Source organism: Melospiza melodia, unplaced genomic scaffold, assembly GCF_035770615.1.
Source record: "Melospiza melodia melodia isolate bMelMel2 unplaced genomic scaffold, bMelMel2.pri scaffold_70, whole genome shotgun sequence".
Classification (NCBI taxonomy): domain Eukaryota; kingdom Metazoa; phylum Chordata; class Aves; order Passeriformes; family Passerellidae; genus Melospiza; species Melospiza melodia.
The window spans coordinates 1,797,366-1,816,600 of NW_026948802.1; the positions used below are offsets into that span (position 1 = coordinate 1,797,366).

Below are 19,235 nucleotides of genomic sequence, written 5' to 3' on the forward strand. Positions count from 1 at the left end.
ATCTGCACAGGGCCCCTTTGAGGCAGCATCAGTGTCTCTTTTCCAGCCTCCTCAGGGTTGCTCTGACATTCCTATCAGAGCCTGCAGAGCCAGAGCATCCCCTGGGCAGTGCCAGAGCTGGGAGGGGTCTTCAGGGCAGAGCTGAGCCCCCAGGGCTGGCTGGGCTCTGGCAGCACTGGCAGGGCCCAGCCCCGGGCACAGGGAAGCAGCTGCTGGCAGGGATTGCTCCAGGCAGCAGAGCCCTGGGCAGGCAGTAGGGGGAAAGTGCCCCCAAGATGTGCTGGGATATTTAAAGTCCTCTCCAATCCCAACTATTCCATGATTATTTTCTTACAGATCCCCATGCCAAGACAGCTCAAATGTCCAACAGCAGCTCCATCAGCCACTTCCTCCTGCTAGCACTGGCAAACACGCGGCAGCTGCAGCTCCTGCACTTCTGCCTCTTGCTGGGCATCTCCCTGGCTGCCCTCCTGGGCAACGGCCTCATCATCAGCGCCGTAGCCTGCAGCCACCAGCTGCACACGCCCATGTTCTTCTTCCTGCTCAACCTGGCCCTCAGCGACCTGGGCTCCATCTGCACCACTGTCCCCAAAGCCATGCACAATTCCCTCTGGGACACCAGGTCCATCTCCTACAAAGGATGTGCTGCACAGCTATTTCTGATTTACTTCTTCCTTGGAACAGAGCTTTCTCTTCTGATCATCATGTGCTATGACCGCTATGTGTCCATCTGCAAACCCCTGCACTACGGGACCCTCCTGGGCAGCAGAGCTTGTGCCCACATGGCAGCAGCTGCCTGGGCCAGTGCCTTTCTCTATTCGCTGCTGCACACAGCCAATACATTTTCCTTGCCCCTGTGCCATGGCAATGTCCTGGGCCAGTTCTTCTGTGAAATCCCACAGATCCTCAAGCTCTCCTGCTCAAATTCCTCACTCAGGGAACTGGGGCTAATTGCAGTTAGTGCCTGCTTGCTATTTGGTTGTTTTGTGTTCATTGTTTTCTCCTATGTGCAGATCTTCAGGGTCGTGCTGAGGATCCCCTCTGAGCAGGGGCGGCACAAAGCCTTTTCCACCTGCCTCCCTCACCTGGCTGTTGTCTCCCTGTTCATCAGCACTGTCATGTTTGCTCACCTGAAGCCTCCCTCCCTCTCCTCCCCATCCCTGGATCTGGCCCTTTCAGTTCTGTACTCAGTGGTGCCTCCAGCCCTGAACCCCGTCATCTACAGCCTGAGGAACCAGGAGCTCAAGGCTGCTGTGAGGAGACTGATGACTGGGTGCTTTAAGGAACATTAAACTGCTGGTCAATTTCTGCAAATCACTTGTAATAAAACTAGTTTTTGATACTTCTTGTTGGTTTCATTTTGGAGATTTCTTTCCTTTGTTTTAGTTTTTCCATTCTGTCCACAAAGAAACATCATTGCTTGTGCTATTTCTCATTTTGTTTCTCTCCACGTTCCCTGTGGCCACAGACTGTGTCAATGGGGGACTGCACTCTTGGTGTATTTAAAGGAAGTAAAGGATCTCCCAGCAGAGTTTTCTGCAGAGATGCCCTTTTGTTGCCTTCTCTGGAGCTGCAGCAGCAATGTCTGTGTGCAGAGCTGGGGGCAGATCAGTGCTGGCACATCAGCCCTGCTCCTGCTGGCCACACCATTCCTGAGCCAGGCCAGGAGCCATTGGCCTTCTTGGCCACCTGGTCACACTGATGGCTCATGTCCAGCCTGCTGTCCATCAGTCCCTCAGGTCCCTTTCTGCCTGGCTGCTGTTCAGCCACTCCATCCCCAGCCTATAGCACTGGGACCAAATTGCAGGGCCAGGTACTTGGATTTTTTAAACCTGAAATTGCTGGATTCAGCCCCTCAATCCAGCCTGTCCAGGTCTCTCTGCAAAGCCCTTCTATGCTCCCACAGATCAACACTCACATCCAGCTTGGTGTCATCTGCAAAGATGTCCTAGGTTCCAGGGGGCCTCTCAGTGTCACAATGGCCTCTTGGTTACACAAGGCCCTGCACTGTCACACTGTTCTCCTTTGGTCCATGAGACCATGCAGAGCAACAATGGTCACCTTGGTTCCGTGGGGCCCCAAAATGTGACAATGGACTCCTTGGTTCCATGGGGCTTCACATGTTCTTGTTTGTGCTGCAGTTTCACAGTGGCCCCTTGGTTCCATGAGGCCCCAGAGTGTCACCATGGCCCCATGGTCACATGAGGTCCCACACTGTCACCATGGTCTCTGTAGTTCCACAAGTCCCCTCAGTGTAGCAATGGACTCCTTGTTTCCACGAGGCCACACAGTGTCACAACGTTCTTCCAGATCCCCTGAGGCCCCCTCGTGTCACAGTGGCCCCTTGGTGACACAGGATCCTGCACTGTCACAATGTCCCCTTGGTTCCATGAGGCCCCGCAGTGTCAGAATGGCCTCTTGGTTCCACTGGGCCCTGGAGTCTCTCAATGGTCTCCTTGGTGTTCTAGTGTCAAAATGGTGAAACCCCTTGATTACACAAGGCCCTGCAGTATCACAATGGCCTCTGTGGTTCCACAAGGACCCAGAGTGTCACGGTGCACTGCCTGGTTCCATTTGGCCCCAGAGCACCACAGTGGACCCCTGGTTCTGTGGGGCTGCATGGTGTCACCATGGTCCTCTTAGTTCCATGAGGCCTTGCAGTGTCACAATGGCCCCAGAGTGTCCCAATTATCACAGAATGACAGAATCAAATAGACTGGAAAAGACCTTTGGGATCATCAAGTCCAACCAATGCCATCCTGGCATGAATATTTCTGATTAAGGCAATTGTGTCCAATTATTACCATAATAGATAATACATATTTATATAAATATATCTGCCCATGACAGGAACCCTGTTAATATCTGAGACATCCTGGGTCTTTGGCAGCCTGGGGACTCCTGGGATGTCACCGTGGAACCCCCGTGAGTGCCTGTGACAGATCAGTGCCTTTGCCGGCCAAGGTCCCCTGGGATGTCACCATGGAATGGCTGATACTGCCTCTTACGACAGGGCTCTTTACCATCCCCAGAAAGCCCTGGGAGGTCTCCATGGAGCCCCTGTCTGTGCCTGTGACATTCCAGCTCTGGAACAGCCTAGAGACTCTTGGAAGGTCCCCATGGAATCCCTCTGAAGGCCTGTGACAAATCTGATCCTAAGCAGGCAACCATCACCAGCCCCCTGTTGCTATGGTCAATTTCCGTGGCAACCATCACCAGCCCCCTGTTGCTATGATCAGTTTCCATGGCAACCATCACCAGGCCCCTGTTGCTATGCTCAGTCCCTCGGCAGCTCCATGGAGACCCGATGCCAGGGGTGGTTGCCATGGACACAAGCTCAGGCCTGCAGCCACAGCCCGTTGCCATGGCAACCATTGGCAGCCCCATCCCCAGGCTCATGGGATCCCAGAACCACAGAATTGGCTGAGCTGGGAGGGACCCATCAGGATCCTCCAGTCCAACTGCTGGCCCTGCACAGGACACCCCAACAATGCCAGCCTGGGCCTGGCAGCGCTGTCCAAACGCTGCTGGAGCTCAGAGAGCCCTGGAGCTGGGACCCTTCCCTGGGGAGCCTGGGCAGGGCCCCAGCAGCCTCTGGGCAAAAACCTTTTCCTGACATCCAACCTGAGCCTGCCCCAACTCAGCTGCAGCCGTTCCCCCCACTCCTGTCCCTGGGCACCAGAGGGAAGAGGTTCCCACAGCCCCAGCCAGGGACCCGCTCCCAAGGCTGTTGTCATGGCCACCAGGGCTGGCACCAGCTGGGATGCTCGGTTTCCAGGGGCTGGGGTGCAGGAATGGGATTCCCCAATTTTCTGCTCCTGCTAAAACCGCGCTGCCCTCGCTGCCCTCCCACCTTCCATGGAAAGCACCAGATAAGGAACAAACTGGAACAGCAACAACACTGGTAACAGAAAGGATCAGAAAAACTATTTACAGGGAAAATTACAACACCACCTACTGTCTCTTTCCAGCCACACATTCACTCCTGCCTGGAAAGGACGCCCTTCTCCTCAGGGGAGGGAGAGAGACAGTCCCTGTCCTGCCCCTAGCAATAACCTGATGTGGGAGTGAATATAATGACACAACCATGGCCAGACCCTCGTGTTCTTGGACCCATATCATGTCATTGGCAGGGACAGGAAAAGGGACAGCTGTCTTCCTAGCATTGATGACAGGGAACATGGATCACCAGGGGTCTTCCCAAAGGGGATCTTCCAATGGGGGATGAAGCTGGAGCAGTGCAAGAAGCGTGGGGGCATTTGCAGGGCTTCCCTTACCAATGCCTCTGTTGGTGTTTGGTCAAATGTGAGCTCTGGGTGAAGCTTTTCCCGCACTTGGGACACTCGTAGGGCCTCTCCCTGGTTTGGATGCACCAGTGGGTAACAAGGCTGATGTTTTCTCTAAAGCCCTTCCCGCACTCAGGGCAGCGGAAGGGCCTCTCCTCTGTGTGAATCTGCTGGTGCCTGACGAGAATGGAAGTGGTGTGAAACATTTTTGGACACTCGAGGCACTCGTAGGGCTGTTTCCTGGTGTGGATGTTTTGGTAGGTGACGAGCTCAGAGCTGCACCTGAAGCCCTTCCCACACTCCAAGCACTTGTAGGGCTTCTCCCCATCATGAAGCTGCTCCTGGGCCACCAGCTCTGAGCCCTGGCTGAAGCTCTGTCCACCTTCCTGGCCCAGGGTGGGTCTTTCCTCCTCAGAGCAACCCAGGCTGGGTTTGGTGCCCCTCGTCCTGTGAGACCTCTGGGACTTTTCCTCTCCATTGGATTCCTGCACAGTAGAGCCGCTCAAAGTGGCCTCTTCCATGAGGTTCTGCTGTGGGGATTTGTCCTCCCTGGTCTCCATCCTCTGCTTCTTGCCTGCAGGAGGAAGGACAAGGACAGGATGGGATTTGCCTCTGTGCCACAGGGAAGGAGAAGGAGATGTCCCCAGTGCTTCCCCGGCAGGATGGCATTGGCAGCAGGGTTGTCCTGCAGCCGGGGGCCGTGCTGGGCCAGGAGATGGAGCAGGAGAGAGGGGGAAAGGGGCACTGACTTCCTCCTCACCTGCCTGGGTGTCCGGGGGCATTGTCTCAGTTTAAATAGACAGGTGTCTGCTAAGGAAGGCAAGAGCCTCCCTTGAAATGGAAAAAAGTAAACAACCTCCTTCCGAACTGTTCTAATTTTGAAATTATGGAGCTCTAAGGCAACAGATATGGGACTAGGAATAACAGTTATGTAGCCGGAAAATTAAAATATAAATGCAATAGTACAGAGAAAAAACACCGACAGATTCAGAATACAACCTGACACCCTGTGGGTCACAGTGGCGGTGGCAGTCCCAATAAACGGTGGCTACAGTCCGCCTGCAGTGACAGGTGTGGCTCTGTTGAAGCAGGGATCCTGTAGGAGGGTGGCGTTTTCCTCTGAAGATCCAGTGGTGGTGGTGTTTGGCCTGGTCTTCCTATGGGAATCCTGTGGAAAAGGCTGACTCTGGTCTTCCAGCCCTCTGATTATATCCAGGTAGGAATGCTTGACTTCTCCCTCTGGGCGGAGCTTCTCACAATGGGATGATGGAATTTTATCAGTCATGCAGTGGCGCTCAATGGCCCATTAACAGAAGATATCTCCTGGGAGGGAGGATGGGTTTTGGAAGAGATAAAGAAAACTGCCCAATTAACAGAAGGTAACTGCCCCATCAGATAGGAATAGAATACACGCCCCATGTCCAACTTAAGATAGCTGGGAAATGCTTTGCAGCACTCTGTGTCTGTGTCTCTGTGTTCGTGTGTATTTTACACTCAAAGTCCCCCAAATTTCCAAGAAGTTTTCCCAGGGGTGTTGTCTTGTCCCTGTGTCCATCTGCACCTCCCTATGTCACTCTGTCACTGTCACCTCCACACATCTCTGAGCCCACTGGCGCCTCCCAGGTTTGCACCGAATCCCTCCCTCCTGCCCTCCAGCACCAGCAGTGACCATGGCAGGGAGCTCAGAGCAGGAGCACCCAGGCCAGGGCTAATGCCAGGATCAGGAGCACCTGGCAGAGGCAGGAGGAATCCCCCATTCCAGGGGGTGCAAGGGGGGCACCCGTGTCCCCTCCCAGCCCCAGGGCTACAGACCAGGGAGGAGATGCCTCAACTGCCTCAGCTGAAATGATCCCCTCAACCCTTGGCCTGGGAAGTCTCTGGCTGGAGCACAATCTCTAGAGGAGAGTTCCCACAAGGAAGATAAAGAAAGGAATTGTTTCTTCCCTTTCTCTCATCCCTGCCCCGTGTGCTGATTTTCTTGTCATCTCTTAGCAAAACCAACAAAAAAGCATCTGGAATGAGGTGTTTCCCAGGGTCAGTTCCTAAATGGGGCCAAAGGAAGGTTTCCTGCCACAGAAAAAGTAAGCAATGTGGGATTTGTTCAGACGTTGAAAACATGACAATTTCTAAGCACTGGAAAGCCAGAGACTATAAAAACAGAGTTTGCAGTTTTAATGGTCTCTCCCTTCTCCCACTGATTTGTCACATCCCAACTCCAAAGGAGCAGATTATGGAAAGAAGACTCCAACAGCGGGTGTTGGAGCCCTAATCCCAGAGACAGGAAGAAAGAGTTAAATTGGGAAAAGATCTCCAATTGTTTTCCTATCATAATGACGACAAATAGCTCTGTAGTCCATGTGCAATATCCAGATGAAGAGGCACGTTCCTGGTTTTTAATGCCAAATTGCAGTACTTTGGAACATCTTTCTGGATGAGAACAAACCACAGGCCAATAACTGACCCACTTTTTTTTAATGATTTCCCAAATCAGAAATCATTCAAATTCTACCAAGATGTCTTTCTCTGCAGGTGTCCTGGATTGCAAGGCAAGATGCATTCTATTTGCTATCTGTATGGCAGTTTTCCTTATCTCTTCTACAACTACTCCTCCCTTCTGGGGGGACATCTGCTGATAACAGGCTATTGAATGTCACTGCATGACTGATAAGAACTACAGCATCCCACTGGGAGATGCTCTGCCGAAAGGGAAGAGCCAAGCATTCTAGCCAGCTAGAATCTGGAGATTCTGGAATAGCAGCACAACTTCTCCACTGGATTTCCCAGAGGAACAGCGGCTGCCTCTTCTTCCCCTGGATCCTCAGAGAAAGACTACACCCTTTTCTACAGGACCCCCTGCTCCAACAGAACCTGACACTCCAGGAGGACTGCAGCCACATTTCCAATTGGATTGCTACCAACACCCTGACCAACAGGGTGTCAGGTTGTGTTCTGACTCTCTAAGTGCTGTTTTAGTTTACTGCATTGTTTATTTTATCCTTTTATTTTCTTCTCTATGAAAGAACTGTTATTTCCTGCTCCCATATTTTTTGTCTGAGAGCTCCCCTTAATTTAAAATTTCTAGCAATTTGGTGGTGGTGGGGATTTTACATTCTCCATTTCAGGGGAGGCTCCTGCCTTCCTTAGCAGGCACCTGTCTTTCCAAACCAAGACAGCAGGACAGAAGGCACTTTGATTCCTTTTGTCCCAAGTTTCTCCTGAGTTCATGACTTCAGATGATCAGGAACAGCCACGACAGCACAAAAGCAGCTGCAATGAGCAGGATCAAATCCCCAGGTCACCATTAAATGCACTCGATCCACGCCTTCCACAGCCCGGCATCAATTCCTGCCTGTGCCCCCAGCTCTGTCTCAGCCTGAGGGGCATCGCTCTGGTGTGTGCAGGGCCGGCTCCTGCAGGACACAGCACTGGGAGCCGCTCTGTGTCCCGCAGCTTCGGCATCTCAGGCGCCGCTCCACAGCTGTGGGGCTGTGCCACCACTGTTCCATGGCTGCAGTTCCGGTGCCACCACTGTTTCATGGCTGGAGTTCCTGTGCCACCACTGTTCCATAGCTGCAGTTCCTGTGCCACCACTGTTCCATGGCTGTAGCTCCTGTGCCACCACTATTCTTCCTTTTCTATGCTCACTCCACTGCTGCTCAGAAGCTGTGCTGTGCTGTTTCAGCACAGTTCCTCTGCTCTTTCACGGCTGCTCCACTGCTGCTCCAACACTGCTCATCTCCCACTGTTCCACTGCTCCTTCTCTGCTCCTCCCCTGCACCCCTGGTGTTCCACAGATGCTGCTTCTGTTCTAGTGCTGCTGCCACAGCTGCAGAGTCACAGAGTGGAGAACATTTGGGCAGCACCACTGTGGTGTCACAGAGACCGGGAAAATGGGACTGGCACAGCTGTGGTTTCTTAGAGAGGGGAACACTGGGGCTGCCACTGCTGTGGTGCCATAGTGAGGGGATCTTTATGGCTGACACCACAGTGGTATCATACACATGGGAACGCTGGGGCTTCCAGTGCTGTCTTGTCATTGAGAGGAGAATATTGGTGCTGCCTCTGCTGTGGAGTCATAGAGAGGAGAATGTTGGGGCTGCTAAAGCTGAGGTGTCACAGACGGGATGCTGGAGCTCCCACCACTGTGATATCACAGACAGGGCAATGTTGGGGCTGCCAAAGCTGTGGTGTCACAGGCAGGGGATGCTGGGGCTCCCACTGCTGTGGTATCATAGAGAGGGGAGTGTTTGGGCTGCCATCCTTGTGGGCTCAAAGACAGGGGAACCTTGGGGCTGCTACCCCTGTTTTGTCATATCCCTGTTTTACATAGAGAGGGTAATCTTGGGGCTGCCACCGCTGTGGTGTCATACAGAAGTCATTGTTGGGACTGCCAACTCAGTGGTATCACAGAGAGGGGAATGTTGGGGGAGTCACTGCTGTGGTGTCACAGACAGGGGAGCATTTGGGGCTGCCACCCCTGCAGTGTCATAGAGAGGGGAATGTTGGGGCTGCCACTGTGGTGCTGTCATAGAGAGGAGAACGCTTTTGGTGCCACCTCTGTGGTGTCACTGTCAGGGAAACACTGGGGTTGCAATTGCTTTGCTGTCATAGACAGGGGGACATTGGTATTGCCACTGCTGTCATGTCACAAACACGGGAACTTTGAGGTTGCCACCACTGGGGTGTCACTGACAGGGAAACACTGGGGCTGCAAATGTTGAGGAGTCACAGAGAGGGGAATGTTGGAACTGCCACTGTGGCGCTGCCATAGAGAGTAGAACTTTGGACGGCCATCCCTGCAGCGTCATAGAGAGGGGAACTTTGGGGCTTCCACTGCTGCGGTGCCACAGAGAAGGGGACATTGGGACTGGCACAGCGGTGGTGTGACTGGGAGAACTTTGGGGCTGCCACCACTGTGGTATCACAGACAGGGGAAGGTTGGGGCAGCCACTGCTGTGGTGTCAGAGAGAGGGACGTGGGGCTTCCACAGCTGCAGTGTCACAAAGAGGAGAAAGTTGTGGCTTCAACTGCTGTGGTGTCACAGAGAGGGGAACGTTGGGGCTGCTACTACTGTGTTTTCATAGACAGGGCAATGTTGGGTGTGCCACCAATGTGGTGTCAGAGATATGGGAACATTGGTGCTGCCAGCACTGTTTTCTCATAGAGAGGGGAATATTTGATCTGTCACTGTGTTGGTGTCATACAGAGGGGAACGCTGGGGGTGCCACCTCTGTGGTGTCACAGAGAGGGGCAAGAGGGGTGGCACAGCTGTGTTGTCACAGAGACAGGAACACAGGGGCTGCAACCACTGTGGTGTCACAGAGAGGAGAATATTGTGGCTCTCACTATTGTGGTGTCACAGAGAAGGAATTTAGGGCAGCCACGGCTGTGGTGTCACAGAGAGTGGAATTTTAGAGCTACCACAGCTATGGTGTCACAGAGAGGAGAACATAGGAATTGCCACCCTTGTGGTGGGACAGAGAGGGGACCGTTGGAATTGTCTCTGCTGTGGTGTCACATAGAGGGGGACATGGTCCTGCCCGAGCCGTGGTGTCACAGAGTGGGGAACACTGTGGCTGCCACCCCTGTGATGTCACAGACAGGGCAATGCTCAGTCTTGTACCGCTGTGGTATCATAGAGAGGGGAACGTTGATGTTGCCACCACTGTTGTGTCACAGACAAGGGAACACTGCCAAACCTCCCCTGGTGCTTTGCCCACTCCAGTGCTGCTCCTCTGGGACACTGCAGGGCCTCCTGGGGATATTGTCACACTGCAGTGTCTCCTGGGGACATTGTCACACTGCAAACCCTCATGGGACTATAGCAGCCGTGTGACACTCCAGGGTCTTGTAGAATCCAGAGACGCCTTTGGGACCATGGGCCTCCATGGAACCAAGAGGAGACTGTGAAACTCTGGGGCTTCATGGAACCATCCATTGTGATACCTCAGGGCCTCATGGTTCCCAGGAATCCTCGTGACACTACAGGATGAAATGGAACCAAAGGGACACTGTGACACTGTGGGTTCTCATGGAATCCAGAGGCCCTTTTGACTCACTGAGACCAGTTGGAAACAAGGATCCTTTGGGATACCTCAGGGCCTTGTGGTATCCAGTGATCCTTGAGACATCATGGGGCCTCATGGAACCACAGGGACCCAGGAATGCTGATGACAGAAGGCCTGACAATGTCACAGTGGCCCCTTGCATGCAGCCCTGCAGTGTCACAAAGGCCTCTTGTTTCATGGTACCCCACAGTGTCACAATAGTCTCCTTGGTTCTGTGGTGCCCCACAGTGTCACAATGCTTTGCTTATTCCATGAGGCTTCGTAGTGTCACAATGGTCTCCAGGATTCCAAGAGTCCCCTCAGTGTCATAATGGCTCCCTGGTTCCATGAGAATGTGAAGTGACTTAATGATCTTTCCATGGTTCCATGGTTGCATGAGGCCTTGCAATGTCACAGTGGACATTTGGTTCCATGGGGTCTCACAGTGTCACAATGGCCCCTTGTTTCCATGACACCCCAAAGTGCCATAATGGTCTCCACAGTTCCATGAGGCCCCTTGGTGTCACAATGGACCCTTGGTTTGATGGGGCCCCTCAGTGGCACAATGATCCCTACATTCCATGGAGTCACACAGTGTGAGTACTGTCCCCTTGGTTCCGTGGGGCCCAGCAATGTCACCATGGTCTCCATGGTTCCATGAGGTCCCAGAGTGTCACAATGGTCCCTTGTTCTCACAGGGCCCCACAGTGTGACAATGGTCCCTTGCTCTCACAGGGCCCCAGAGTGTCACAATGCTCCTTGGTTCCATGGGCCCTGTGCTGCTGCATTCCCCCCATCCCTTCTCAGGCCACCCTGCCAGCTGAGAAATGCTCCTTGGGCCTCAGCCTTGGCCAACAGCCCCTGGGCTCAGCTCCTCTGCAGCACATCACAAACACTGTCTGCTCCAGGTACTGCTGCTGCCCAACCAGCTCCTGGGTCCTTTAGCAGCAGCCCTGGGACCTGTTTCTGTTCCCTCAGTGGCACAACATCCCTGTTCTCACACTGTCAAAGAAAGCTGTTGGTGCCAAGTGTGGCCAGGATGAACCATTGCTGGGACTGAAGCCCCTCTCTTGGGGCCCCACAAACAGCGCTGTAAAAGGAGCCTTTGGAGCTCTCCTGGGCCTGCGACTCCCTCTGAGTGGGGCCTCTCCCAGCCGGGAACTCTCAGAGCCTGGGCCGATCCCCCCACTCCTCCGGGCTTAACCCTTTTCCCTTTGCTGGGGAGATGCCAAAGGATCCACAGTGAGCATTGCCAGCCCTCAGGGGAATTGCTCACAGGTGCCTTGCAGTGACTCTTGGTGTCTGTGTGCACACAGGAGTGCCTGTGCTGGGGAAATGTGGCAGAAATGCTGCTCTCTGAGGGGTCTGAGTGACTTGGATGGCTGAGCCAGTCAGGCCTGTAGGTAAGGGTGAGTCAAAAACTGTAAGCTAAGTTAAATGCTGCTAGGAGTTTTTCTTTTGCTAAGTAGTGAAGTTTAACATCAGTTATAAGCTAAGCTGAATATTGTTAAGTGTTTTTCCACTGTAAAATCATTGAGTCCTAGGTTATAAGTAAGGTTAAGTACTGTCAAGTGCTGTTATTTTGCTAAATACTGAAGTCTAAGGTATCAATCAAGGCCTGTTAAATTTGAGTTCTGTTTCGCTTTTAGGCTGCATTCATTTTATCCTTGCCCTCACTGTCCTTTAGGCACACATTCAGGTGCACAAATTTCGACAGTTCTTAGTTCAAATTTCTGGTTTGATTGCCTGGATTTTAATTGGTTTTGTTGTTGCTTTGTTTCCTTGGTTTGCCTGAAGTGTCCAGTCACCAGCAGAGTGACTCTTGCCATGGAACTCTGTGCTGCTGTCCCTTAATATTCAGTCTGGTTTTTGCTGCTCCCTTGCTGGGGATTTTTTCAGCGCTCTCAAGGCCTCGTTGGTAACAGGGTGAAGGAGCCCTGGCCCAGGCTCTGGCCCTGGGGGACACGAGGACGCTGCCGGGGGGTCCCTGTCCCCCTGTGTCACCCCCAGGGCCCCGGCCCCCCGTCCCCATGTCAGGCTCTGGGGTCGATCTCGTGGAACATCCTCTGGGGGAGGCTGAGGGGCTGGGGGCGGGGGGACCCGAGGGGAGAGGGGACCCCGCTGTGCACGAGCAGGGTTGGACTGCTCTGGGGGAACTGTGAGGGGGGCCGGGGCAGAGTGACCACCCCAGGGACCTCACACGGCCCCTGTGATATCACACAGCTGCCTCTGTGATGTCACACTGCCCCTGTGATGTCACACAGCTCCTGTGATATCACACTATACCCTGTGATGTCGCAGAGCTCCCTTGTGATGTCACACTGCCCTTGTGATGTCACACAGCCATCTGTGATGTCACACAGCCACCTGTGATGTCACACAGCCTCCTGTGATGTCCACAGCCCACTGTGGAATGTCACAAAGCCATCCTGTGTCACCGAGCCAACACTGGCATATCCCTCTTTGATGTCATACAGCTGTGCTGTGATGTCACAGAAAGCTCTGTGATATCACAAAGGAACACAATGATGTCACTGTCCTGGGATGTCACAGCCTGTTCTGTGATGTCACTCAGACACCCAGTGATGTCACAACCCACTCTCTGATGTCACAGAGCCACCCTCCATGATAGTAGAGTCTGCAGTATGGCCTAATACACTACTCTGTGATGTCACAGCAACCTCTGTGATTTCATAACCCCTCAGGAAGCTCCCTCTGACCAACCAAAGCCCCCTCAGACTCCCTCATTCACCCCAAACCCATCGCACACCCCTGTGTTTCCCGTCGATGCCCCCAAAAATTCCCAATTTCCCCTCAGACCCGCCCCAAACCGCCCCAGTTTTCCCCCGTCCCCACCTCAGCTCCGCTCTCCCCTCACAATCTCCCGCCCCTGCCGCGCGCCGGGACTCTCAAGAATGGCAAAGCGCCCCGCCCCGAGCCAACCAACCACCGCCCTGCAACTCTCTGAAATAACCAATCACAGCATGACTGCTCTCAGCAATGCCCGCCTCCCCCGCGCCGCCCCAGCCAATCAGAGGCGAGTCGGAAGCGGCGCCCCCTCCCCCGCCGCCGCCGGGACCCGCCGGGCTCGGGACAGGAACGGGAGGGGCCTGAGAGGGGATCGGGGGGGGGGGGGAGGGGGAGGGTCTAGGGGGGCTTTGGGGAGGGGTCCGGGGGTTTGGGAGGGTCTGGAGGGTCTGGGGAGGGGTCCTGGGGCATTGTGGGGGGACCTGGGGGTTGCGGATGGCTCCTAAGAGGGGTCTCGCAGGGGGGCGGAGGGGTCGTGGGAGGGTCCGGGGGGGTTTTGGGGAGGGGTCGTAGAAAGGTCTTGGGAGGGTCTGGGGGTGTTGGGATGGTCCTGGGGGGAGTTTGGGGAGGGCTCTGGGGGGTGCTGAGGGTGTCCTGGGAGGGTTTTGGAGGTTTTGGGCAGGGGCTCTGGAAGGGTTTGGGGAGAGGGTCTGGGGGGGTCTCAGGGGACATCCAGGGCTGGGCCCGATTGGGGTCCGGGGGCAGGTTCCTTCCAGCCACAAGCATTCCAGCATTCTGTCAGGGACTCCCTGCCCTTCTTCCCTCTGCTCCCAGCTGCAGAATGTGCAGCTCGGGGAGCCCAGCCAGCTGCTGCAGCCTGACCCTGCCCTGCACAGCTCCCCTGGCAGGCACGGCAGGAGCAGCGCCCCGGCAGCCTCAGCAATTGCCCTCTGACATCTCTGGCACTCACTGCCATGGGCTGCAATTCCAGCTGCCAGCAAGGAAAAGATGCTCCTGCCCTTCAAGGCCAAATTCTGAAGGGGCCAAGACACGGGTGCAGCAAGATCTTACACAGACATTTCACTGCCAGCCTCCATAACTTCATCCAGGGCTGTTTGAGCACCTGGATTGGGAAAAAAAAAAAATCAGGAGAGGGTCTTTGGCTGAGAGCTGCCACAGGTAAAGACAGACCCTGTGGAAGGGAAAAGGAGCAGACAAAGGAAGGCGTGAGAGAAAGCAGGACACAAACCAGCTGAGAAGGTGGCACTCTGAAAACCAAACCTGGACTTACGGAACAGGAATGGGACAGAAAGGAAGAATTCTGAAACTTTATTTACTCGGCTTCTCTGAGCAATCTGTGAAGCCAGGACTTCACCATCCTGACAGGGAAGAAGCATTTTCTAGATCAAACCTGAATTTGATCCCTTTTACTCTGAGCCCAGTAAATCCCAAGGAAGTCATTTGTGGTCATTTTCATCAAGGGCCCAAGCTCTTGTTCCAGCACATCCAGGAAGCACCAGGCAGAACAGCACAGGAACCCAACTAACAGCTGAGGGACTCAGAACATCTAACACCAGCAGGGCACATTGCTCATTTTTGCTCCAATAGAGTTGAGAAATGAAACCCTGGAGATGAGAGTTCTTTTTCAGAGCAGTATTTGCTAGTTGATGTTAATGAAGTTGATAGGGTCTGAATTTGAAGTGTTGGTCTGTTGTTAAACATTGAATGTTACAGTTCTAGGACTTGCCTTTAGTTGCCGCTGTTCAGTGTTACCATTTTACCATTTGTATCTCTCCCCGTCACACTCTGTATTTGTGCCCCTTTCCGTCTCAGCCGGGATTTGTAATCCCTTCCCGTCCCAGACTGAATTTAAATGAGAGGCTGTGGTAACTCCATGAACCCTCTCAGAACAACAAACCAGCACATAAACAATGACTTTAACCCAGCAGAACCGCACTAAATCACCCACCCTTGACCAGAGCCGGATTCCGTCCTGCCATCATAATTTTAATAGTGCTCAGCTTGGAGGATCCCCCTAAACTCCGAGCCAACGTTGCCTTCCTAAGGACTCTGGTGAGGACGGAAGCCCCGGCTGTGCCGAGAGACAAAGCTGCGCTGCTCCTCCTCCTCCTCCTGCTGCTGCTGCCGCTCAGCGCGGCCCTGTGGGAGCAGCGGCGCCGTGCGCGACCCCTCGGGTTCCGCACCCAGAGCTGTCTTTAATAAAGGCCTTTTGAAAGGAGCTGCTCTCCTGGCCCTGTTCATCACACTGCCAGAGCCCCCAGAGCCCCTGCCCAAAACCTCCAAAACCCTCTCAGGACACCCTCAGCACCCCCCAGAGCCCTCCCCAAACTCCCCCCAGGACCATCCCAATACCCCCAGACCCTCCCAAGACCTTCCTACGACCCCTCCCCAAAACCCCTCCAGACGCTCCCACGACCCCCCCTCCCCGAGACACCTTTTAGAAACCATCCGCATCCCCCAGGTTCCCCCACAATGCCCCAGGACCCCTCCCCAGACGCCCCGAAACCCCAGGACCCTTCCCCGCCCCCCCCCCGATCCCCTCTCAGGCCCCTCCCGCTCCTGTCCCGAGCCCGGCGGGTCCCGGCGGCGGCGGGGAAGGGAGCGCCGCTTCTGGCTCGCCTCTGATTGGCTGGGGCGGCGCGGGGGAGGCGGGCATTGCTGAGGGGAGCCGCGCCGTGACTGGTTAGTTCGGGTACGTGCAGTGCGGCGATTGATTAGTTCGGCGGGGCGCGCCGCTATTGGCTCGGGGAGCCTGCGCACGCGGTGGCGGCGGGGGGGAAGCTTGAGCGAGTCTGGCGCATTCTCTGGTGGGTTTAGGGCGATCTGAGGGGAATTGGGAGGGTCTGAGGGCATTTTGGGGGATTGTGAGAGGAACTGGGGGTGTTGTGAGGGCATCTGGGGGTTCTGAGGTTGGTCCGGGGAGAAATTTGGGGAGTTCGAGGAGATTTCATAGGGTTTGGGGGAGATTGAGGGGTCTGAGGGGGATGTGGGACAGTCTGATGGATTTGGGGGAGGTCTCAGGGGGTCTGGGGTGAATTCTGTGGGGAAATGGGGGGGTCTGAGAGTCCTGGGGAGGTTTTTGGGGTCCAGGGTGGTTCTGGGCCAACACTGGGGGAGCTCTGGGAGGTTTGGGGTTCCTGGAGGGGTCCTGGGGGAAGATTTGGGGGTCCCAGGGGGTCCCAGGCCCACTCTGAACCGGGGTCTGGGGGTTTCGGAGGGAGGGGGCACAACAATTGTTTCCCCCCCCCGGTTTTTGGGGGGTCTCCCATGGTGCCCCCTCCCCAAAGAGCTCCGAGGGCGCCCTGAAGTGGCTCCTGTTCCACCGGCCGGTGCCCCCTGATCCAGGACGGCCCCACTGAGCCTGGGGGGCTTCTGGGGGATTTTTTGGGATTTTGGGTTTTGAGAGGGTTTTTGGGGAGGCTTTTTTGGGCTTGGGGGGGTTTTATTGTGAGTTTAGGAGGAATTATTGGAGCTTTTGGGGGAGAATTACTGGGTTTTGGTGAGAGCTACGTGATTTGGGGGGTTTTGGATTTTAGGGCATTTAATTGGCATTGTGAGGGGTTTCTTGGGAGGTGGGATTTATTGAAATTTTTGGGAGTTTTTTATAATTTTGGTGAGTTCCACTGGGATTTTCAGAGATTCTGTGGGGTTTTTGAGGGTTTTCTTGTAATTTTGGGGGATTCTGTGGGATTTTAGTGGAATTTTAGGGGGACTTTGGGACATTGCCTGGGTGAGGGGAAGGGCTCAGAGGCACCAAAATCTCCTTAAAAGTCCTGAAAGTCCCAATAAAACCCACAAAATCCTGATTAAATATCTCAAAATGCCACCTTAGAATCCCAATAACAGCCCACAAAATCCTTTGAAATCCCAATAACCCCAAAAATCCTGATTAAACTCCACAAATCCCCCCAAAATGGCCCCAAAACCATAAATGTCCCATAAAATTTCCGCCAAGATCAAAAAACATCCTGGCAACACCCAACCCCCCCCCCCCCCCAAATCCCACAAAAATCCAGAAAAACCCAAATCCCCAACGAATCCCACTAAATGCGACCACGATTCCAATAAAATGCCCCAAAATCTCCTAAAAATCCCAATAAAACCCCCAGAATTTCTGAGAATCCAAAAAATCCCCAAAAAATCCCAGTAAACCCCCAAAATTCAAAACAAGCCACAAAAAAATTCAATAAACCCCAAACACCCCCAGAAAAACTCCCCCTCAAACTGCCAATAGAATCCCCCAAAATCCACAAAACCAGCCACTTCCAGTCCATCCCAGTATGATTCCAGTCGCTCTCAATGTGATCCCAGTGTAACCCAGCATGGACTCAGCTGCTCTCACTGTGATCCACTGTGATCCCAGTTGCTCCCAGCATAATTCCGGTTGTTCCCAGTTCTCCCATGATGATCCCAGTTGCTCCAAGAATACTCCCAGTCCCTCCCAGCAGGGTCCCAGTCATGCCCAGTTGCCTCCAGGGTAGATTCAGTTTCCCCCAGCATCGTCCCAATTGCTCCCAGCATGATCCCAGCTGTTCCCAGTGTGGTTCCAGTCCCCCCAGGATGGTTAGAGACACTCCCAGTTTGTTTTAGTTACCTCAGAATGATCCAGTCTTGCCCAGTTACTCCCAGTTTCCTCTAGCATAATCCCAGTTTCCATCTGTTGCTCAAAGGGTGGCCGCAGTTGCTCCCAGTATGATCCCAGTTGCCCCAGTTATAGTCTCAGTCCTCTCAGCATGGTTCCAGTTCCTTCCAGCTGTTCCCAGTTGCTCCCAGTGTGTCCCATTTTCCTCCCAACATGGCCCAGTAGCTCCCAGTAACCCCCAGTCAGGTTCCATTCACACCCAGTATAATCCCAGTATGAGTGTAGCCACTCCCAATCTGATGCCAGTGCCCCCACTGTGATCCCAGTTGCTCCCAGCATGGGCCCAGCTGTTCCCAGTGTTGTGCCATCACTCCCCTATGGTTACAGACACTCCCAGTATGGTCCCAGTTGGACCCAGTTGCCCCTGCTCTAGTCCCAGTCACTCCCCATATGATCCCAGTCCCCCCAGTATGGTCCCACACACTCCCAGTTGCCCCCAGTGTGGTCCCAGTTCTCCCCAGCATGGTCCCAGTTGTTCCCAGTGTGGTTCCATTCATTCCAGTATGGTTACAGACACTCCCAGTATATCCCAGTTGCCCCCAGCATGTCTGTAGCCATTTCCAGGCACTGCCAGTGGCCCCAGTAAGGTGTCAGTTATCCCAGTATGATCCCCCACTCATGCCCAGTATATCCCAGTTGCTTCCAGCTTGCATCCAGTCCTTCCCAGTTCCTCCAGTTTGCTTGCAGCATCATCCCAGTTTCTCTCAGTTGCTCCCAGTAGCCCAAAGTGTGATCCCAGTCCCTCCCTTTCAACCCCAATATGTTCCCAGTAAGCTCCAGTTTGATCCCAGTCACATGCCAGTCCTCCCAGTGTGGTCCCAGTATAATCCCAGTTGCTTCCAGTCTCTCCCAGTATGGTCCCAGCTGCCTCCAGCATGGTTCCAGTTGCTTCCTAGATCAGCCCAGTCAGTCCCAGTATGATGCCATTTGCTCCCAGCATGCTCCCAGTTGCACCCGGTCATGCCCAGTATGGGGGATGATGTGCAGGGTGTGTTCCCAGTCACTCTCAGATACTCCCAGTATTAGTCCAGTCCCTCCCAGTATGATGCAAATATGGCCCCAGTGTGCTCCCAGTCCCTGCCAGAATAAACCAGTTTTGCTCTACATGGTTCACGTTCCTCTCCCACTCACTTTTGTACCAGTCGTTCACAGCATGTCCCAGTGTACCCCAGTTCCCTCCAGCATCTTTCCAGTTCCTTCCAGTATGATCCCATTTGCTCCCAAGCACTCCCAGTCAACCTCAGTGTAGTGGCACTCGCTGCCAGTATGATCCCAGTCACCTCCACATGATCCCAGTTCATCCCAGTATAAGCCCAGCAGTTTCCAATCACCCCCAGCATGCACCCAGTCACTCCCAGTTCCTCCCAGTTGCTCCTAGCGTGTTCCCAGTTGCTCACAGCTGCTCTCAGTCACCCTCAGCATAATCCCAGTCACTCCCAGTATATCCCATTTGCCCATAACATGGTCTCATTTGCTCACCGCCGGCTCCTA

The 19,235-nt window shown here is 54.2% G+C and overlaps 1 protein-coding gene across 1 annotated transcript; it reads left to right on the top strand.

Annotated features, from left to right (window-relative positions):
- Positions 1–740: 740 nt before the first annotated feature.
- LOC134413986 (olfactory receptor 14J1-like) lies at positions 741–16,461 on the top strand (the record flags this gene model as incomplete). The annotated part of the gene is made up of 2 exons (XM_063147991.1): positions 741–1,202; positions 16,390–16,461. Coding segments are annotated over 2 exons (534 nt in total), but the record flags the coding sequence as incomplete, so codon positions are not given.
- Positions 16,462–19,235: the final 2,774 nt, after the last annotated feature.